Source organism: Hemicordylus capensis, chromosome 9 (genome assembly GCF_027244095.1).
Source record: "Hemicordylus capensis ecotype Gifberg chromosome 9, rHemCap1.1.pri, whole genome shotgun sequence".
NCBI lineage: Eukaryota > Metazoa > Chordata > Lepidosauria > Squamata > Cordylidae > Hemicordylus > Hemicordylus capensis.
In genome coordinates this window covers 21,758,633-21,781,385 of record NC_069665.1, presented here as the reverse complement: position 1 = coordinate 21,781,385, position 22,753 = coordinate 21,758,633, and the positions used below count along the sequence as shown (strand labels likewise).

At 47.5% G+C, this 22,753-nt stretch overlaps 1 protein-coding gene across 1 annotated transcript in view; it reads left to right on the top strand.

Moving 5' to 3' along the window:
* The first annotated feature begins 131 nt into the window (after positions 1-131).
* VPS35 (VPS35 retromer complex component) overlaps positions 132-22,753 on the top strand; it is a 35,643-nt gene continuing 13,021 nt past the window's right edge. The window contains exons 1-10 of the mRNA XM_053271420.1: positions 132-249; positions 6,128-6,226; positions 8,428-8,524; positions 10,159-10,282; positions 11,536-11,718; positions 13,353-13,566; positions 16,718-16,801; positions 17,289-17,398; positions 19,456-19,552; positions 20,962-21,110. Coding sequence (XP_053127395.1) covers positions 247-249; positions 6,128-6,226; positions 8,428-8,524; positions 10,159-10,282; positions 11,536-11,718; positions 13,353-13,566; positions 16,718-16,801; positions 17,289-17,398; positions 19,456-19,552; positions 20,962-21,110 — 1,160 coding nt within the window. The 5' untranslated portion in view covers positions 132-246. The remainder of the gene's footprint in view (positions 250-6,127; positions 6,227-8,427; positions 8,525-10,158; positions 10,283-11,535; positions 11,719-13,352; positions 13,567-16,717; positions 16,802-17,288; positions 17,399-19,455; positions 19,553-20,961; positions 21,111-22,753) is intronic.

Genomic DNA, 22,753 nt, shown 5'->3' with positions numbered 1-22,753 from the left:
TTAAGCGTCTTCATGGGAAGGAAGTATAGACCTGATTCCGATTGGGTCTGAGGAGCGTCCGTCGAGGATGCCGCGAGCCAATCGTTGTCGAGGGCAGGCGTTCCTTGCCGGCGGCCAATCAGGAAGGAGGAGGGGGCGGGCTCGCGGGAAGGACTTCCGGCCGGATCACATGACAGAGCTGGGGGTTGCGGAGGCGGCCGTCAAGGGAAAGGCGGAGGCTGCTGCGGGCTTCTCGGACGGGCCAGGATGGTGAGTGGAGGCCGGGCGTGGGCGGCCATAGCAGCTGGCCCGGCAGAGGGGAGCGGGGGCCCGCCGCCTGTCTCCGGCGCAGCTCATCGGAAGTGGCTAGGCTGTTGGCCTGGAGCAGGGCTGCCCAGTTTCAAACCCCCTTGCAGCCGTTGGACTACAGCTCCCATCACCCTAGGCTCTTGGGCATAATGGCCGGGTATGATGGGAGTTGTAGTCCAGTGGCAGCTGGAGGGCCGAAGTTGGGTAGCCGCGGACCTGGAATCGGTGGAGGCGGCGCTGCTGCTGCTGCTCCTCCTCTGGAAGAGGCAGGATGGAGGAAGGGAGGACGGCGACCAGGTGCGCTTCTTCCTCTCTGGTGGAGGCTGCAGCCCGGGTCGGGCGGCGGCAAGCTACAGTGCTTGCCTTACCTTGGGCACAGCTTGCCTTTTAGCCCCCCGTCCCACTCTTTGTGCCTCTGTAGCTGGTATTTAGAGGTAGACTGCTCCTGGACATGGTGGCTCCATGGGTAAAGAACCTCGGAAGAGGCCTTGGTGGGTCGGGCTATGTCTAGTCTACCGGCCTATTTCCCTCCGTGCCTCCCCCACAAAAAGCAAACATACCACAATGATCTGTCAGAGGCTTCTCGGAAACCCAGAAGCCGTGTATGAATGGAGTCCTCCTTTGCTGTTTTGTGTCTTGCTAGTCTGTGTTCAGAGGTGGACTGGTCCTGTTTGGCACTCTGGTGCTTACTTCTGAGTAGGTGTGCTTACGGGGCGCATGTGAGGATGCGTTCCTATGTAGGCTTGGTTGGGAGTCAGTCCCTGCAGATCGAGGCAGGGCTTAGTTTTGACTAACTGTGCTCAGGCTCACCTAGGAGGTTGTATTCCTATGTAGGCTTACCCAGGAGTAAGCTCTGTTGAGCACGGAGGGGCTTGCTTTGGATGTAAACTGCCTGGAGATGTTTGATTGATTAAGTGCTGTCACATCGGTGTCGACTCTTAGCAACCACATAGATAGATTCTCTCTTCAGATGATCTGTCTTCAGATCTCTCTCGGTGGTGCCTTCATTGCTGTCGTGATCGAGTCCATCCACCTTGCTGCTGGTCATCCTCTTCTTCTCTTTCCTTCAGCTTTTCCCCGCATCATGGACTTTTCAAGGGAGCTGGGTCTTTGCATAATGTGTCCAAAGTATGATAGTTACAGATGTTCTATACTGGGCAGTTTATAAATAAATGAATGCATATACTGTAAGATGTTCTTGCTTGCCTATGAGTAAGCTCCATTGAGCACAGTGGGACCTGTTTCTGAGTAAGTATGCATATAATTGCCTTCAAACTTCCATTCCTACGTGGGGGCGGCTCTATAAGGCTGCAGGCAGCCCTGTGCATACTTAGCCTCTTAAAAAGTCTGCATGGGACTGCAGCCTTAAAGAGCCCCATTGAACAGACTGAGACTTACTTCTGAGTAAAAACTTCTATGACTGGAACATAGGAGGCTGCCTTCTACTGGGTCAGACCATTTAGCTCTGTATTATCTACAGTGGCTTCACTAAGGTTGCAGGCAGGAGACTCTCTCAGCCCTGTCTGGAGATGCCGCGGAGGAAACATGGAGCTGTCTGCATGCAAGCATCTTCCCAGAGCGGCCCCATTTTCTGAGGGGAATATCATACAGGGCTCACACATGTGGTCTCCCATTCAAATGCAAACCAGGATAGACCCTGCTTAGCAAAGGGGATAATTCATGCTTGCTAACACCAGACCAGCTTTTCTCCCAGTTTTTAAAATTATTAATAATAATAATAATAATAATAATAATAATAATTTGACTTCTATACCGCCCTTGCAAAAATGGCTCAGGGTGGTTTACACAGACAAACAATAAACAAATAAGATGGATCCCTGTCCCCAAAGGGCTCACAGTCTAAAAAGAAACATAAGATAGACACCAGCAACCGTCACTATTTTCTTAATAGGCAAGAAAAAGACTGCACTGGATGCTCAATGGAATCTATGCTGAAATTGATGGGATTTCTTTTTTAGCCTTGTTTTATTTATTCAATTTATAAATTCTGAAATGGCTCAGGGTGGTTTGCAACAGAATTAAAAAAAAAATTAAAACCAGTTAATAATTAACATCAAAACTATAAAAACAGAATAAAACGAATTAAACATTCAAAAACCCTGGAAAACCAGGGCAAACATTTAAAACAGTTTACAACAGTTTAAAAACCCTGGAAGGCCAGGCCAAACAGATGGGTTTCAAGGGCTCTCCTGAAAGACAGTAATGAACTCAAATTATGGATTTCTGCTGGGAGTGTAGCAGCTGTAGAGAAGGTCCGCCTCTGAGTCGCCACCGAATGAACTGGTGGTAACTGGAGACGGACCTCCTCAGATGACCTTAACGTGCGGTGGGGATCATGCAGAAGTTTTCCTTTCCAGTCAGTTATCGAGTACACTATTGCTTCTTAGTTGTTACTAAAAGGGCCTTTTGTGCAGCGGTCTCCCTAGAGGGGAGAGCATGGACTATGCCACGAACCAGCAGAGCCTGTAAGAGACTGCTGTGTGTCCCTGTTAACTTGTTGAGTGAGTGAATGAGTGTGTGTGAGTGAGTGAGATGGTTTTAAATTATCAAAAGCTACTTTGGGAGCCAATCAGTTGAAAAATCAGTGTATAAATAAAACAGTTCAGTGTGCTCTGAATCCATTCTATTGCAGAAAGTAATCTGGCCTCAGTTATCTCTCTATGATAACTACATACATCGAACAAGCAGTTTCTTAGCATTCTGTCAGACTTGGGGGTCACATAGGAACGTAGGAAGCTGCCTTATACTGATGATTGGTCTATCTAGCTCAGTATCCTCTACAGACTGGCAGTGGTTTTTCCAAGGTTGCAGGCAGGAGTCTCTCTCATCTCTATCTGGATTGAACCTAGGACCAGGGATTGAAACTAGGACTTTTTGCACGCAAGCATGCAGGTGCTTTTCCCAGGGTAGCCCTATTTCTTAAGAGGAGTATCTTACAGTGCTCACCCATGTGAGAATCCTAGATACCGCTGTGCTGATTGTGTGGCAGGGAGGACCTGATTCTCAGTGGCTGGGGCAGAGAATGGGGTGGTGTCCCCCACAGACTCGTGTCCTTGAGTTGCACTCCTTGGCTTTCTCCCATACAAGTGGTGGTATGGCATGTACCATCTACCCCTGCTAACTTGGCAAAGAGGCATTTTTTAACCTGGTGATTCTCTTTATTGAGCAGGGGGAGAGTAACTGGCCCTATCCACCCCCAGCACGGTACCTCCAGTGACTCTTGCTGGTGTCTATCTTATGTTTCTTTTTAGATTGTGAGCCCTTTGGGGACAGGGAGCCACCTTATTTATTTATTTCTCTGTGTAAAGTGCCCTGAGCCATTTTTGGAAGGGCAGTATAGAAATCAATTAAATAATAATAATAATAAAAAAGTAAATAATGTACATTTATGGGGAAGGGACATTGTACATGGGGACACTGGTGGAGATGGCAAACTCTGTCATCCACTCATAACACTGGGAGGCCTGCCCCTTACGGACGGGGATCCTTCTGTGTGTCAAGTTGCAATGGCTGGGTTACCTATGTTCTTTCTTCCCATGCACGTGTTTGCACACATCCCATCTATTAGAATGACAAGAATTTTGTTAGTGTGTGGTATTATGAATGCGTGGCTGACATTTAAATGGAAATACACAGAATCCATGAATTATGTTTTGGGAAGGGTCAAAAATTCTTCCGTGGTTCAGATCAAAGATGCATTGAGCCCAGTCGTCTGTTTTCAGTGGAGGCCAGACCGATGGCCCCAGAAAAGGAAAGGCTTGAAGACAGGAGAACCTGTTTGTCTTCAGCATCTGGTACTAAGAGTTATGCTGCCTCTGAACAGGAGTTCTAAAGGTTATTTCCTGACATTTCTGTGCTGGGACTGATGGTTAGTTAGACCAGCTTCCCAAAGAAGTCTATCCAGATCAGTTTGTTACAGATGTGCTGCAGTTGGTATAGAAAGTACCCTGTTGAAACACAGTGGAAGGTTATGTATCGTGCTGGTCTCTGCTGCATTTTTTTGCAAGAGAGTCTGGAGGTGGTATATAGTCCTCCAGCTAGTAGCCGTTGATAGACCTCTCCTCCATGAAGTTATCCAAACCCCTCTTAAAGCCTTCCAGGTTGTTGGCTGTCACCACATCTTGTGGCAGAGAATTCCACAATTGTTGACTGGAGGGATATAAATATTTTAACTAAATAAAAAGCCAAGTGTTGGACCTGTATACGAGAAATAGGGTAAAATGGCCTTTGTTGCAGTCTTAAAAATGTTTACTCAACTAAATCTCATTGAGCAAAGCAGTGTAAATGCATGGAAGAAAGCAGAGTGAGGATAATTAGCAGCATGGCTTCATGTTAGCTAAGCTAATCTTAGGCCAGGGATAGGCAACCTTGGCTCTCCAGCTGTTGAACTACAACTCCCATCATCCCCAGCCACAATACAATGTTTTGTTTTTGATTATTGATACAGTGGAGGGGGATAGGAGGCTGCTGATCTTCTCCCAGTGCAGAGATGCTATTAATAAAGCACAAGATCAGGAAATTGTGCAAGATGAACGGGTTGCCTTGGTGCTGGAATTAAAGCAGTGCAATATGCAGAGTCATCAATTGGAGGCAGACAAAAATCATTTTCCCCCTTATTAGCAGTGGGCTTTTTAATGGCCAGTCAGAGGAGGAAAGAACTTGGGGCACTGATTGCTCACAAGGTGACTAGGAGCTGCAGATAGAATGCAGTTGTGTGGGAGGGAAGCAGAGACGATTCTTGCGTGTGTTCGGAGTGTAACCAGTGGTCCCTCTAATTTTTTCCATCTCTGTGCAGAATGAGTTTTGTTCTGGGCAGGAGTATCAAAGCAGTGTGTGTACATGCATTCAGAGTGGGGCCTTCCTGATTCAACCTGAGCTGGATCTAAAATTAACTGAGCGGACATCAAAAAGCTTGTGAGCTTATGCACCCCTTAAAGGGAACACTGAATGTAACGCTTGCAACACTGCAATGGGAATATTAGGTTCTCATCTTGTAACCCGGTGTCGGGCGATGTATTCATCCTGGAATCAGTGCAGGAAAGCTACAAGAATAACATTTCATTCATTCATTCATTCATTCAATTTATATACTGCTTTTCAGTAAAATCTCAAAGCGGTTTACAGTGTAATAAAAACCCTGCATAATTAAAATCAAGAGGTACAGCTCTCAAAAATTAAAATAGCAATATTAAAAAAAAATCTATATAAAAATTCTCTTTTGGAGCAGAGCAAGGTCCAGCATTGTGGTGACGTGGGAAGAAAACGGTGGAAACTCCACCTTGTCTGCTACAGTTTTGGCAGCGGTGCCATTCTGGAATGAAACAGTGTATGAAGGGCCTTGACCCTTGCACCTGGGTGACTTCCTTCTGCTGCAGAATTCCTCTCTTGGGATGGCTACATGTCCCCTCCTCTGTGGTAGACCAATCTTAGCATTAACTCAGCCCAGCATAGCATCTCTGCAATGACTGTAGTTGGTGTCTCCTGTTGCTGTTGTGTTGACTATTGGGGGAAGTAGGAGGCTGCTGATCTTCTCCCAGTGAGGAGATGCTATTAATACAGTGAAAGATGAGGCAGCTGTGCAAGATGAACAGGTTGACATGGTGCTGGGATAAAAGCTTTTATTTCATTTATTTAAAAAATGCTGATAAATAATTATTTTATTTTTATTTATAAAATCAGTGGCACCTTTTTGCGGCTAGGAGCCATCTTCTGTTGTCTTTTACTGCTTCAAGAATTCTGTTGAAAAGCAGTATCGGAATATTTTTAAAAGTGGTATATGGGCATTTTGATAACCCCCACCTTCCTGTGTGTCTTCTAGCCGACCACACAGCAGTCTCCTCAAGATGAGCAAGAGAAGCTCCTGGATGAAGCCATTCAGGCTGTCAAGGTCCAGTCTTTCCAGATGAAGCGTTGTTTGGTAAGAACCGGGGCGCTGGGTTCCTCCGTCTTTATTCTTTCGCAGATAGTGTATTTACTGGAACAGACGACCATGCTGAATTTAAGACCACCCTCTTTAAAACACCCCCCCCTTTAAATATAGGTTATATCTGTATTCATCCAAAAGGAAGAAGACTCTGAATTTAGGATGAAACCCGCCTCACCGCACCCTAGTTTCTGACATCAAAGAGCTTGCAAGGTGGGAGGTGGGGGCAAAGAACTTGGTCTTGGATTCAGGAAAATATGGTACTTGTCGAGAGAGTTGTTAAAAGTGGGTCTTTATTTTGGCGAAATCCAGCGCATCCGGCTGGCTCGCATATATCCACACACACATCACTTTAGCCCGGATCAGGCAGATCTGTTTCTGGACCCTCCAGTGACAGGGTCTCCAGGCAGGCTCCCTCCTAGCATCTTCCGTGTGCCACCTTGCATGCTGAATGCGCTCATGCACCTGCACCCACAGTTGTTTTCGAAGCGGCAGCTGTCAGAGAATACCACTGCTTCCTTTTCGGCTGGAGCAGGCGGGGCATGGGATCAGTGGAGCGAGGGGGGATGAGCTTCCTTTGTCCGCCATGGTCTCGGGGGGCCCCACCAAGGCACCCCCTTGCCTCCTCCTGCACCCAGCCGGCGAACGAAGCACTTGCCCGCTGGGAGCATGTTGTGTGCCCCTCTCCTCTCCAGCTGGTGTGTTAATGAAATGGTAACTGGGGAGGGTCTGAATGGACTCTCCCGGGCAGTGGCCACGCCCCTGGATCTCATATCAGAAGCAGGGGGCGTGGCCAATATCGGGGGCGTGGCCAGTCAGCCCCTTCCGAGCGTCCCGAGTCGGTGGACTGTGGAATCACTGATTGGGAGCTCCTTTCCCCGCCTCCTCAGCTCCCAGTCAGTGATTCCACAGACCTCTGTCTAGGGAAGCCCGGCAAGGGCTGGCCAGTGTTCTCTCGAACAGAAAGTCCCAGATGTTCTTGACTACAGCTCCCCGAATCCCCAGCCGAAGCCCACTGCAGCTAGGGCTTCTGGGAGCTGTAGTCAGCAACATCTGGGATTCCTCTTTACAGGGAGCACTGGGGTTGACTCCGCCCCCCAGTATTGGCCACGCCCCTTGTGCCTGATATCAGAGGCAGGGGGCATGGCTCAGGGCACGCGTGCTTTGTGTGCATGATTAAGAATTATTAGGGGTGGGGGCAGAGAAGCCGGTAGGACTTCATTCTCCAGCTGCAGCTGAGCTCCTTATGCCCCTGGGAGTGGGTCTGCCAGTTTGCTTGCATTTGAGGTGCCAGTTATCACCTGCCACCCATGAATGATCTGGGCCAAGGCAAGGGTTGGGCTACAACTTCCATCCTCCCTGGCCACAGTGCCTCTTGGGGGTTGTAGCCCAGCAACATCTGGGGGTCCCGGTTTGGGAACATCTCTTAAGTGAATCTCCTGCTCGTCAAGATCTTCCGAGGTGGTCTTGCTCTGGGTCTCATTCCCAAGAGAACATTTAGAACTGTGAATTCGCGGGCTAGGACTTCTCCTGTGCTGAAGCCGAAGCTCTGAGATGGCCCCCTCCACCCACCCCTGGATGCCTGTGGGGCTACTTGGTGGCTAGTTTTAGGTGCCAAATTTGTACTCTGCCAGGCTTTCTGATTCATTAATTCTGGTGAGCGTTGTAGCTTTATGTCGGGCTTTTGTGTGACTGTGAAATGCTGCTCTCGCTCTTTTCCACCCACCCCCGTAAACATCCTTTGAGTGTGTGCCAAAAGGGCAACCTAGAGATTTATTTGTTTATTTTATAAATTGTTTTCATTTTGATTAATTCTTTTGTGTGTGTTGTGATGTCAGCCGTCCTGAGCCATTTCATATAATAATTATATAGCCTTGTTCAGCATCAAAAAGTGTACAGTATTGAGCAAGCCATTACAATGGAAAAGAACTGCTGAATCGTTCTATACAACCTCCTTAAAATACTGGGCAGCATCCAGACTAGTTGGTGCAGACTAAGCCCCTTTGAGATCAAGGAGACAAGATAGTCCTCCTTAAATCCTGTTAATTTCAAAGGAGCTCAGTCAAGACTAACTTAGACTGCAACCTGCCTGGCGAAAGCTAATGACTATTCTTAATGCAGCTCTTTGTGACTTCTGTGCTGGAGGACGGTTGAGAAGGAGACAATAGTAATCTTGTGTTTAATGTCAAATGTAGGACAAAAACAAACTAATGGACGCCCTGAAGCACGCCTCCAACATGCTAGGCGAGCTACGGACTTCAATGCTGTCTCCAAAGAGCTACTATGAACTCTGTATCCTCTTGCGGCTGGCGGGTGAACCATGGTAGTATTGACAGGAGGACGTCCTAGTACTGTTCCTGCTACCTCCTTTGAAAGCGGGATGGGGCTTCTACAATGGCACCTGGAAGGACTATTCATTTGCCTTTTGTGCAGGGAAGTGTCTGGGGCCAAGGGAAGCTGGAAGGCCTTTTGCCGAGGTCAGTCTTAAAACAGCACTTGACAAATCCCAGGCGCCAGGGAGCCATGGTGCCTAGAAAATTAACTGTGGCTAGTCAGATAGTTATTTATTGATTTATTGTTGCACTTCTATACCGCCTTGCATTAAAACAATCTCAAGGCGGTCCACACAGTTAAAACGAGACTATAAAAGTTACACAATTAAAATATTAAGATATGATATAAAAATTCCGATCGGATTAAAAAGCACAACAGAACCATAAAAAATACAAAGCAGCAGCAATAGAAGCAATATATATTTGGAGGTAGTTATTTAATAAAATGTTGATCTGTCCCAGGCAGGCAGCCAGGCAAGCCTTTTTCTGTTCCGATATGTTACTTGTCAAGGGGCTGAAGGAGAAACCCACGCACCCTCCCTCTGCAGAATGTCCGTCCTCAGGTTTAGTAATTTTATTAAGTGTCTGTTGCCTGCCTGCTAAATTTTTGGGCTGGCACCTAGATCCAAAGAAAGTTTGTCAAGGCCTCTCTGAAAGTCCACGCTCTGTCCACCCCCGCTTGTTGAATTGCACCAGGCTTGTTGAGAGCAATAACTTTGTACTAGCAGACCTGGCGCATCGCATCTGCACCGCAGTTTGTCACCGCGCTTGCCTTCCCCTGCCAGCGCCTGCCTCCTCTCCCCTTTCCCTCCCCACCCGCCGGGAGCGCTTTCCTTCCCTCCACCACTTTCTCCCCCGTCCTCCTGGCGGCCAGGCCAGGGCCGCCCTCCTCCTCAGCCCGACGGCAGCTTCGCCCATCGGCCATCCACTTCCTCCTAACCCTAACCCCCTCGCTACCCACCCTGCAACCTTGTGGGCCAGTTTGCTTCTCCCCCTGCCTCTCCGCGAGAGTTCCTTGTGAGAGTTCAGTAGCTCTTGCGAGTTTTCGCCGACACATTCCCCTTCATCCACGCATGGACTGTCTTAGTGAGCTAGCTAGCTAGCTAGATCTATAGATTAGCACTGGTGTTGACAGATTAGCAAGACTCTGAAATATTACATTAAAAACAATTATTCCATGCATGGTAGCTTTGGGTACCCTGACACTCAAATCTGCAAAGGGAATGATGGACAAATAAGGAACAGGCATGCATTTGCCCAAACAGGCCAGGAAACTTGGAAGCCCAGCTCACACACTTCCCCCTCTTTTCTCCTGAAGCTCCTGGCAATGAGCTTACTCTCTCCCCACTGTCAGGTTCCCTCAGCCCATGTCTCTCAGCAGGCCTGATCTCCAAGCCTTCCCGTCTCCTTATCTCTGCCTGCAGGCTTAATCTCTTGCCCTCTGAAATGTCAGCTCCTTCCTTTTGCCGCTCACACCATCTGCTTTAGATTCTGAGCTCTTCTGGGTATAGGTTTCCCGTTTATTGTTACTGGGTGATAACATGTGATGTGTGGCCATATGTTAAAATCTTAATCCTTAATCGCAAGGAAAAGATATGGCTATTTCTGATGAGCTGCATTACCTGGAGGTATATCTGACGGATGAATTTGCCAAGGGAAGGAAAGTGGCAGATCTCTATGAACTGGTGCAGTATGCCGGAAACATTATCCCACGGCTGTAAGTGAACAAGAATCTTAATTCTTTCCCCATTCTGGAATCCTTAATCTGCTTCCTGCCGTTGCTCTCAGGTTTGATAATCTTAAATTATCTGTTGTAGACAGTTGGAAGTATGCATCATTGAATTCAATGAGATTTACAAGCATGCATAGTGTTGATCAAGATGAAAATACATAGTACCTCCTAGGTTTTGGTAGAGAACAAAGGGCAGTCAGTCCTGTTTCTAAGATAGACTATATGAAGTTGCAAGGATCCCCAGAATTTATATTCTAGAGCTTGCCCAGCAAAGAACTTTGGTTACTTGCAGAACGTACTTCCAGAATGTTCTGAAACTTCATTTTTGCAATCGGTTTGGGACACGGCTTGTACCTTGAACATTCTGCTACTATGGATACTTATATACCACTCTTCAACCAAAGTTCACAAAGCGGTTTACATAGAATAAATAAATGGTCCCAAAGGGGGGCTGACAATCTAAAAAGAAACATAAGGCAGATACCAGCAACAGCCACTGGAAGGATGCTGTGCTGGGGTTGGAGAGGGCCGGTTGCTCTCCCCCTGCGTAATATAAGAGAATCACCACTTTGCTCAGTTAGCAGCATATTCTTTAATCCAAAACCTTTTACTGAGACGCAAGCAACCTTTTCAGTCAGAGCACTGAATTATGGAACAACTCAAGATATGTGCAGTTGTGTGGCTCTGAAAAGAGACACATCATTTGCGAGTGTTTTAGCTCTTGGTTGAGAGAGGATGTGTGGGCCGAAAAATGGGGAAGGGGAGGTTATAGCTACTTGTCTTCCGAGGCTTCAGAATGCTTTGCTGTCCGGATAAAAAGATTTTACCTTAAAAAGAAAGATGTGCTCTTTGATCTCAACAGTGTCTTGGTGACAAGCTAAGATCCTCTTGTGAATTTGTGTGGCAAGTCTACAACGCTGTCGTAGATTCAGAGATCAACTTTGGAAGCCCAGTTTTGGCAATGGGGATTGAGCAGGTCGAATTGTATTTGCTTCAATCCTCCTGTGGGTGTTGGACTGCAACTCCCATTATTCCTGACTATTGACCACTGTGGCTAAGAGTGATGGGAGTTGTAGTCCCAAAACAGCTGGAAGGGCTGAGATTGTACAGCTCTGCCTTAGAGAATCATGGGGCCTTCCCAAGGGCAATCCTATGGCTGGCCACTGTGCTGTACAGATGTCACCTCCTCCTTAATCGTCTATTCTCTCCAACATTTTCTCTCTCTGTTTTCTCCCCAGCTATTTACTCATAACAGTAGGGGTTGTCTATGTGAAGTCCTTCCCTCAGTCCAGGAAGGACATCTTGAAGGACTTGGTGGAAATGTGTCGTGGTGTCCAGCATCCTCTGAGGGGCTTGTTTCTTCGCAACTACCTTCTGCAGTGCACACGGAATATCTTGCCTGATGACGGAGAGCCGACAGAGTAAGTGAATGAGACCTTTCTGTCAGTCTGAAATTGGAGCAGAATTATTTGATCCAATAGCGCTGGATTACTCCTATTTTATTTTTAAAGTTCCTAGGCTCCTTTTTGGTCAGAACCAAATAGTGGGTTTGGTTCTACCTGCCCACCTACAAAACTAGCACCACAGCATACAACTGCATCCCTCCTGAGAGAACGTCTTCCGCTGCAGGATGCCCACTGCTCACTCAGATCATCAGGAGAGGTCCGTCTTTGGGTGCCACCAGCTCATCTGGTGGCAATCTGGGATTGGGTCTTCTCAATTGTCGCTCCTAGGTTGTGCAACGTGCTCCCCGTTGTGAAAACCTGTTAGAGCCGTGATCCCTGTGTAGAGTGAAATAATTTTGGAAAAGTCATATATGCATATTTGTGGCATCTTTTGTTTTCAATAGAACCTGAGGGCCACCAACCTGAGGCGCAGAATAGCAGTGGGGGGGCGGAGTCAGATCTAGAATGGCGGTTTGTGGGTGGAGCCAATTCCCAACGTTCCCTGTGCGCCCTATACTGGGATGACCTGTTACAATACTAGTACAAATTTGCATCCAGATGATGGATTCACGCACAAAACTCTACAGTTGGTCAACAGGGCAGCCCAAAGATAGGATCCAAGACTGGCAGTTAGTACTCTGATAGCTGAGTGAGGCTGCGAGGTGGGCAGTTAGCCCAAGACGGACTGTGGCATGCTTGAATGCTTCTTTCTTTAATTTGCAATGTTGCTTGCTATTAGGCTTTTGGAAGTCGGAGCCCCCCAACTATCTACTGCACTTCTCCCAGAGACCTAGCAGTAAATAGGGACGTGCCCGGAACCGCTTCTGGAGGTGGCGGGGCTGCTCCCTTAAGGGCGGGGGAAATTGCACTTACCCCTCCCACCTCATTTCCCCCACCGGCGCTCCGTTGTTTCAAAGCCCCCCGGGGCAGTAGCTCACCTCCCTGCCGCCCCGTTGCCGTCCTCGGCTGGAAGTACCAGGCGTGCATGCATCCGTCTGCCATGCATGCACGTGCATGCGTGCTCAGTACTTCCGGCCCCTTCTGGCAGAGGACGGCAACGGGGCAGCCGGGAGGTATGCTGCCTCCCCGAGGGGCTTTGAAACAATGGAGCGCCGGCGGGGGAAATGTGGAGGGAGGGGTAAGTGCACCCTCCTCCGCCCTTAAAGGAGCAGCCCCACAGCCTCCGAAAGCCGAAACGGCCCCGTTGGCCGAAATGTTTCGGAGGCTTCCATAATGGCCTCCAAAACGTTTCGGGTTCATCCTTAGCAGTAAACCCGAACACACCTTCTGCCTGCCTCCGTCATACAGGATCACTTCCATGAAAAGGAGAATTGCAACTTGTTTGGTTTGGAAGTGGTGCCAGGGGAAGTTTGTACTTCTGCAGCTTTCTCCCTAATCTGGCAGCCTCTGAAGTGGTCTAATTCCCAGCAGGCATTAAATCTGCCCAGGAGTCCTCTGAACCGCAAAGCTTTTTAAAAATACTCTTAATGAGCATCTCCCTTCATGCGCCAAAGCGCATATCTTTTACCTTGTTAAAATGGGCATAATCCACGTCCATCGAATAATCTCCTTATGTTCTTTGCATAAACCAGTGTTCCGTTAACTTGCAGTGAAGAAACCACTGGAGACATCAGCGACTCCATGGACTTTGTGCTGCTGAACTTTGCCGAGATGAATAAGCTCTGGGTGCGAATGCAGCACCAGGGCCACAGTCGGGACCGAGAGAAGCGGGAGCGGGAGCGGCAGGAGCTGCGAATCCTCGTGGGCACCAACCTGGTCCGTCTCAGTCAGCTGGAAGGCGTCAACGTAGAGCGATACAAACAGGTGAGGTGGCCCTTCAGGGCATACATGCCATGTGGATGAGTTTTGGCTTGTTACAGCAGAAGAAAATGCATAAAGGCAATAGCAGTGGCTGGCAGGATGAGGACCATTACTCAAAGTAGTCCCATTGGAAGTAAAAGTCTCATTGAAATTGCCGAACGTGCCTTTTAGTTTCTGTGCGACTGCTCTGAGTAGTTTTTTTTTCCCCATGTGAGCCATTGTTTGCAGAGTTGAAAAAGGTGGGGAAGGTCCTACATTACCAGCATTAAGGACCTTATCTTGATATGCGAGACAGGATTTCTTTGAGGCCTTTTTGTTCAACTTGGGGTAGAAAAGATCCATGTGGATTGGTATGCACCAAAAGGACTTCCAAATGGGCCCTGCGGCTCTCAGCATGTGTTTATCCTCCGTGCTTCCTTTGAATATCTAAACGGAGAACTTGTGCAACTTTCCTCCACTCCAACCCTGACCTTCTTTAAATTTAGTTTATTGTATACTGCCCCAAGCTCATGTCTCTGGGTGGTTCGCAACAAACAAAACGAATTCAAACTGAAATTGATATCACGATTTTAGTTTTAAAACTTGGGTGAATATAAATAAATGGATCTTAAGAGCCTTTTAAAAAGCCGTCAAGAGATGGGAGAGCTGGTCTTGTGGTAGCAAGCATGACTTGTCCCCATAGCTAAGCAGGGTCTGCCCTGGTTGCATCTGAATGGGAGACTTGATGTGTGGGCACTGGAAGATATTCCCCTCAGGAGATGAAGCTGCTCTGGGAAGAGCAGAAGGTTCCATTTTCTCTCCCTGGCAGCATCTCCAAGATAGGGCTGAGAGAAATTCCTGCCTGCAACCTTGGAGAAGCCGCTGCCAGTCGGTGCAGACAATACTGAGCTAGATAGACCAATGGTCTGACTCAGTATATGGCAGTTTCCTATGTTCATATGGGGAAGCTCTTATTTCAGTGCATTCCAAAGCCTCAGAGCAGCAGCAGAGAAGACCCACCCTTGAGTGACCTCCGGACAAATGGGTGGGGACTGCAGACGGACCTCTCTGGATGATCTCAGTGGGGGCGGCAGGGCTCATAATGAAGAAGTCTCTTAAATACCCCAGGCTTCAGCTGTTGAGGGCTTTCTACAACCAGCATTGTGTATTTTGCCTGGGAGCATATTGTTAGCCAGTATAGTTCTTTTTAATATACGAGTAATGTCATCTTTTTGAGACGACGCGGAGACTAACCTGGCTGCCGTGTTTTGCACCTGTTGCGGTTTCCGGACTTCATCCAAAGGCAGCCCCTCTTAGATCGCGGCCATGCAGGAAATGTGTTAGGAGGGTGGTTCATTCTAACTTCTTTCACGTGAGACTTCTGTGTTGCATCACAGAATCAGAATGAGGCTTTGGATCCCCAATTGCTAGTGTAATTGCCCTCATTCCCCCCCCCCCCCGCAACACTCTGTCTAAATTAACATTTATCTCTGTGTCGCCTTGACCACACAAAGCCCCTCCTTAAAACCCTACTCTGGCTTTCTGCCCACACCCAGATACTGAACAGACGTCTAGTCCTTGCCTTCAAAACCCTTCATGGCCTTGCTGCCTCCTTATCTCTCTGCTCTTATATCCCAGTACATCCCTTCCTGGGACCTTTGCTTATCCAGCTCCACCACCCTCTGACGTCCCAAGCAGTGTTCCCTCTAACTTTTTTCCATCTGTTTGCGGAATGAGTTTTGTTCTGGGGGGCAGTATCAAGGCAGTGTGCGTGCACGTGCGTTCCGAGTGGGGCCTTCCTGATTCAACCTGAGCGGGATCTAAAACGGACTAAGCAGACGGCAAGAAACCTGTGAGTGCGCGCACACCTGCATGCCTTAGAGCAGGCTTCCCCAAACTGCGGCCCTCCAGATGTTGCTGAACTACAACTCCCAGCATACCCAGCCACATAAAATTGTGTCGAGGGATGCTGGGAGTTGTAGTTCAGCGACATCTGGAGGGCCGCAGTTTGGGGAAGCCTGCCTAAGAGGGAACACTGACCCCAAGTTTTCCTGCTACCTCAAACAACTCTGCCCTTGCTGCCCTGTATGCTTGGAACTACCTCTCAAAATACTTCTGTGACTTCCCTCTCTCGTTTCTGTCAAACTTCACCTTCACCATGAAGTATTTGGTACCACCCCTGAATCCCCATACCTAACCGTATCTAAGCCTATGTCATGGCAATCATGGCATTTTATTCCCCTGCTTATCCAGCCTCCATTTCAGTCTCCTCCTCTCTTTTCTAGACCTGTTCATTATTGGTAGTGTGTCCTGGATGATGTTATATAAATAAGATCTGATGTTATTCTTCTTAAAGTTTGTCTTGGATTCTGGTAGGAAGGAGTGAAATGGAAGAGGGAAGCCAAATATTATAAGCCCAAGATAGAGAGGTGCTGTCACAACCGACCTTAGGAACATGAGCAGCTGCCATATACCGAGTCAGACCATTGGTCCATCTAGCTCAGTATTGTCTTCACAGACTGGCAGCGGCTTCTCCAAGGTTGCAGGCAGGAATCTTTCTCAGTCCTATCTTGGAGATGCCAGGGAGGGAACTGTGAACCTTCTGCATGCAAGCAAGCAAGCAGATGATGCTCTTTCCAGAGTGGCCCCATCCCCTAAATGGAATATCTTAAAAGTGCTCACACATGTAGTTCCCCATTCAAATGCAAACCAGGGCAGACCCTGCTTAGCAAAGGGGACAATTGTTCCCACAAGAGCAGCTCAGACCTTGTCATGTCTGTAGCTACACATGTGGACTACTGCATGATGATGTGTGTGCACATTTGACTACTGTGTTCCTCTGGATCCAAGATTAGGTTTTTTCCAAATTCTTTCATGCTAGAAATCAGGGAGTCATCATAAATCCAGAGTCCTCTTCCTTTTGGATAGATAAGGGTATAACCTGTATTTAACCTCTCTTCTTAAGGGGCTTGAATTAAAATCAGAGTACGATATTGTACTCGGGTGAATATGGTAGTCGATGGAGCTTTGCTTGCCCAAACGTCTTCTCAAATGGTTCCCTCTCATCTTTTTGCAAGGTTATAGCACTGCACCAGCCTTAGAAATCTATACGTGGGTGAGGCTGCAAGAGGCAGAAGAGGAGAAAATAATAACACGTAGCTCTTTCCCCCCTTAGATTGTCTTGCCTGGCATCCTGGAGCAGGTGGTAAACTGCAGGGATGCACTAGCTCAAGAATACCTCATGGAGTGTATCATACAGGTAAGCTGTGGGCGCGACCTGGTGAACCTGTGACAGCAAGCAGCAATCCCAGACTGTGTGCTTCCTTCAGACCTGCTCCCTGTGAAATGGTACCAGATGCTCTCGATTAGGGACGTCTAAGACAGTTGTGGTGGCTTCATAACTTTGTAGCTTACTGCAAACCACAGAAATGTGGGGTGGGTCAATAAACAGCTTTTTTTGTGTATATTTACGGGCAGAGTTGTGCTTTCTGGGTAGTTGTGGGTAAAGCACCATGTCTGCCCCACAGTTCCATATTCCTATAAAAATGGAAGTGATGCACATCTGGATAGGAAGAGGCAAGAGTGTGTGAGGTCAAATGATAAGGGTAGACTTGAGGATGAAGTTCTATTAGGTTGTCTGGGACTCCTGCTACAAGACACATGCAAATATTGTGTGCCGTGTGCGTTTGTGTAGCAGGGAAATGTAGAATGACTCTACTCCACTTAACAATCTCTCCCACATCTAGGTTTTCCCAGATGAATTCCACCTCCAGACCTTGAATCCTTTTTTGCGAGCTTGCGCCGAGTTGCATCAAAACGTGAATGTGAAAAATATCATTATTGCATTGATCGACAGGTAAGGAAGCATTCTGTGTTGAGGGTAGGGCATGTGGTGAGATCAGGATGCGGGAGAAACGTGTTGGTTCATCCAGCGAAGGCAGGGAGCTTGTCAAGGCGCCTCAATTTATTTTTTTTGTAAAACTCTCTTCAAAATTTCAATTTTTATTCCATGTGTCCTGTTGCCTGTGAATCTCTCAGCTGCTGGTTGCAGCGCAGGGATTTATATTTAGCTTTTAATTATTTATTTAGGATATTTATATATTGCCCAAAATTCATGTCTCTGGGCAGCTTACAGTAAAACACAGATTAAAAGAGTATCTGTATAGCAAAAGCGTTCCAAGTTCCCTCCCTGGCAGCATCTCCAAGATAGGGCTGGGAGGGGACGCCTGCCTGCAACCTGGGAGACGCCGCTGCCAGTCTGGGTAGACCAGGGCTGCTCAGTTTTGGCCCTCGTGCAGATGCTGGCGTCCAGTTCCCATAATTGGCCGCTGTGGCTGGGGATTATGGGAGCTGTAGTCCCAAAACAGCTGGTGGGGCTAAGTTGAGCAGGCCTGGTGTCGTCAGTACTGAGCTAGGCCGACCGATGGTCTGACTCAGTGTAGGGCAGCTTTCTCAGTATCATTCAAGAGTGATTCCGGCCCACAACATCATTTGAATCGTGCACCCCTGCCGTGTCTGGGTGTGCAGGGAAAATAGCTAAACGGGTAGCCTGAAGCAATATTTTTCTTGCTTGCGGGTGGCATTTAATGGGAGACTTCTCTGAACCACGCAGGTTTATATAGCCTTAGAGAGCATAATGGGGTGTAGCCCTGGGGGGCACTTTTGTGCTTTCCGCTTGATTCTCGTTTGCCTTGAGAACATCAAGTCCTCCTGCAGGTGGAAACAGGGCGGGCGGGCTGGGTGATCAATCCCTTCTTAAGCATGTCTCTTCAGTTGCGTGACAAGCCCGTGCTTCTGAGATGTCGTCGTTTTCGCCTTTCCACGTGTAGCAAGTATCTCTGATGCAGAGAACAGGAATTGTTCCTACTTGGCTCAACTTGCTGGCTTGCGATAGGTTTGTCGTTAGCCACGGGGCATGGGCTGAAGGCACACGATGCCACAGGCTGGCTGCAGCTAAGCAGGGCTGGGTGTGGTTTGGGCCTGGATGGGAGACCATGGAAACCTGTTGCCTTGAGTTCCGTGACTGAAGAAAGGCAAGATACTTTATTTTCACATTTATATCCTGCTCTTCCTCTGAGGAAGCCAGAGTAGCTTACGTCGTGATGTTTATCCTCACAACAACCCTGTGAGGTAGGTTAGGCTGAAAGATATATGATTGGCCCAGAGTCACCCAGGGAGTTTTCATAGCTGAATGGGGATTTAAACTGGTCTCCCCAGTTCTAGCCCAACCCTCTAACCACTACACCGCACTGGCTCTCATAAATACAAATGTATAAATGTAAATGGAGATAAATTTCTTTAATATTTCAGAAAGGATTAACAATTTTAACAAACATACACTATTCTTTCTTTGTACTGTTTGTTTGGTCTAAGACTGTAATAAAACCAAAAATCAAACTTACACTAAGACAAAGAAATAAATACTGATAACATCAATAATAAATTTCCCCTTTTTGAACTTTATATAGTATATAAACTCTCCCCCCTACATAAACATAAAACAAGCAAAGAATAAAACAGTCTAGTCACAGAATCGCTCTGTCTACTATTTTCTACCAAAAAATAGCTTCCACAAGTCGTACAGTTCCAAGAATGGTTTCCAAATCACCTGAGATGCGTTGTGAGCTTCCTGCATGAAAAAGCGATTTTAGAGCGTAGACGTCATGAATAAATATAGCCAAGGCTGGGGGTCATGCAGCAAGAGTTTAAATTTTCCTTCGAAAGGCATGAGGCTGCAGTTTAAAGGTACTTACCTGGAAGAAAGCCTCAGTGGGGGTTGTTGCACAGTATGCCATGCCATCGAGAACCGACGGTGATCTGGAGTAGCAAATGGATATGTGTGTGTGTTTGCACTTTTATTCGTGCAGCACAAAAGGATCCCTTGTGTGAAATGTCTTTCTCTCCTGGCTTCAGGCTTGCTCTCTTTGCTCACCGAGAGGATGGGCCAGGAATCCCTGCTGATATTAAGCTCTTTGACATCTTCTCCCAGCAGGTGGCTACTGTCATACAGGTGAGTTGTGGGTGGCGTCTAAGATGCAAAGAACACAGATTTATCCCGGGCTTCAGGAGTGTATTTGCCGACAGCTGCGTGTTCCGCGAGTCTGGAGACCACCTGGGTCCAAGACCAAAATGACAGGTTCCCGGGGTGCTCACTTCTGACCTTCTATAGAAAGCTGCCTTGTACCGAGTCAGACCCTTGGTCTGTCCGGTTCAGGATTGTCAGCACTGACTGGCAGCGGCTCCTCTTCCTCAGCGCTTCCTCTTGCAGCGGGTGCGTCCGTGTGCATCCACCTTCTGCACCTGCGCTGGGTTTTCAGTGCCAGGCGAAGGCTCTCCAGCTGTGGAACTACAACCCACACTATCCCAGCCACAATGTCTGAAAACGTAGAAGACAAGAGCAGCCCTGCTGGATCAGGCTCAAGGCCCATCTAGTCCAGCATCCTGTTTCATACAGTGGCCCACCGGTTCATTTTCTGGAAGCATTTTGGACTCTGAGAAGATCATTCCTTAACTTCTTTTTCTGGTTTTTGCTTGCTTGCTTGGTGGTTCATTGGGAGAGAAGCTGCAGGTGTGCCTCAATAGCTGTGGAGCTTCCTTCCCGCAGTTTGCTTTGGATAATGAGCTATTGAGTCAGTAGGACTTGGGGAGGGGTTCCTGAAGGTGTGGGAAGTGATCAAAAAGCGCAATAAAGGCACATGGAAATTGAGAAATAAGTGCCCTGCTAGGCTGGTCTCTGGGCTAGTCTCCACCATTCCCGTCCCAAATGGGGGGGAAATCACATTTTAAAAAATACAAACAAGCCACAAAATGGCCCCTCCTCCTAAAAGGGTGTGCAGAACTACTACTACTATGGCTATTTATATACTGCTCTTCAACCAAAGTTCTCAAAGTGGTTTACATTGAAAAAATAAATAATACGTAAACAAGATGGGCCCCTGTCCCCAAACGGCTCACAGTCTGAAAAAGAAACACAAGATTGGCACCAGCAACGGCCACTGGAGGGATGCTGTGCTGGGGTTGGATAGGGACAGAATCGCCACTTTTAGAAGATGTCTTCGTGCTTAGTTAGCAGGGGCTGCCCCTCAGTAGGGTTTGTCCCTCTGAGGTCATTTCTGGCCGTCCGGAACCTATGTATATGAAGGCTTTGGCCCCCTTTTTCTCCTGCGTATGCCAAATTTGGGTGTCAATTACCCGGCCACAGTTATGCGAAGCTGTGGGAATTGGAGCCGTGGATAATGAGGTTTGCGTGTATTATGTTTGGTGGTTCTAGTATGTATTTAGAGGTTTTGAAAAGGAGTTTCTTGTTCTTTAGGCAGAGCACTTCTCCTTGTTCTAGCGTCAAGTGAGTGGGAGTGTGTGTGTGTGTGTGTGTGTGTGTTGTGGCTCCCGCTGATGCACTCTGTGTTCTTCACTCTCTAGTCCAGGCAAGACATGCCTTCGGAGGACGTGGTGTCACTGCAGGTCTCCCTCATTAACCTGGCCATGAAGTGCTATCCAGATCGCGTGGACTATGTTGACAAAGTATTGGAGACGACGGTGGAAATCTTTAACAAGCTGAACCTTGAGCAGTAAGTGAAAAGGAACAGAGGCAGCTGCTTTGATACCGCATCAGAAACTTGGTCTGTTGAGTTCAGTATCGTCTACATCAGCCCTTCTGCAGATGTTGGACTACAACGGCCATCATCCTCATTAGCTGCTGGGGCTAATCGGGATGAATGGGAGTTGTAGTCAACGCAGGCGGGCTGAAGTTGTGCAGTCCTGGTCTACACTGACTGGCAGTGGCTCTCCAAGGTTTGGGGCAGAAACCTTTCCCAGCCCTACCTGGAGATGCTGCCAGGGATTGAACCTGGGACCTTCTGTGTGCAGAGTGCCAGCCCACCCACAAGAAAGAGAATACGAACTGAACTGGGGGATCTGAACTGAACTTACTGGATCCAGAGTCCAGAGTACTAACCTTTACACCATGGAACCGCCCAAATAAATATGAGCAGAGTGGTAGATTAGAGGATGCAGTGGAGCCAACATGCACAATTGGATGCCTCTTTAGGAGTATAGGGAGCTGCCGTATATGGAGTTGGCCCATTGGATCCAGCCCAAGGCCCATCTAGTCCAGCATCCTGTTTCACACAGTGGCCCACCAGATGCCTCTGAGAAGCCCACAGGCCATTAGAAAGTGGTATATAATGTGCACATACATTGACTGAAAACATGAAAAGATTTAAAATATTTTGCATGAAAGGCACAGCATGGAAAGGCACAAAATACTTTGCATGAAAGGTTTACAGCAATAAAGCAAACAGAGCAGTTTAAAACAGTTAAAACATAATTGAAATAATACCCAAAAAACTACCAAATAGCTAACAAGCTTGGCTGAAAATGTGTCTTTAATTGTTTCTTAAAAGCCAACAGGGATGGATATAAAATATAACACATAAGAATAAAACAAAGTATTGCAGGGGATGGGGAGGGGAGTTAAAATGGGGACTGTGTGGGTTCTCCACTTATGCTAATATTCAACTAATGTCAGCTTTCAAACATATATATTTACATATTTCTGTGTGGGGTAAAAAATGGAAAATTCCCTTTCATATGCACGACTGAGAGAACCAGGAGAACAAAAGGAAGAGGATCTGGAAAATCCGTTCATTCATATTCACTAGGCAATCTCAATTACATGAGGAACAAGGGTGGGAGTAGCTATAGCAGAAGAGAAATAATTCCTTAAATAAGCCTCATTTTCCTTTTGGGCTAAGTAGAATGCAGGACTGAGAGAACCAGGAGAACAACAAAAGGAAGAGCATCTGGAAAATCCATTAGATTCAGATTCACTAGGCAATTGTTTCAATAATTACTTGAGGAGCAAGGGTGAGAATAGCTATAGCAGAAGAGAAATAATTAAATATAAGCCTCTTCCATACCAGTGACTGCTCGTGGGGCCCTCGTTCTGAGAGGAGAGCTAGTCTTGTAGCAAGCATGACTTGTCCCCTTAGCTAAGCAGGGTCCACCCTGGTTGCATATGAAAGGGAGACTAGAAGTGTGAGCACTGGAAGAGATTCCCCTCAGGGGATGGAGCCGCTCTGGGAAGAGCATCTAGGTTCCAAGTTCCCTCCCTGGCAGCATCTCCAAGATCGGGCTGAGAGAGCTTCCTGCCTGCAACCTTGGAGAAGCCGCTGCCAGTCTGGGTAGACAATACTGAGCTAGTTAGACCAAT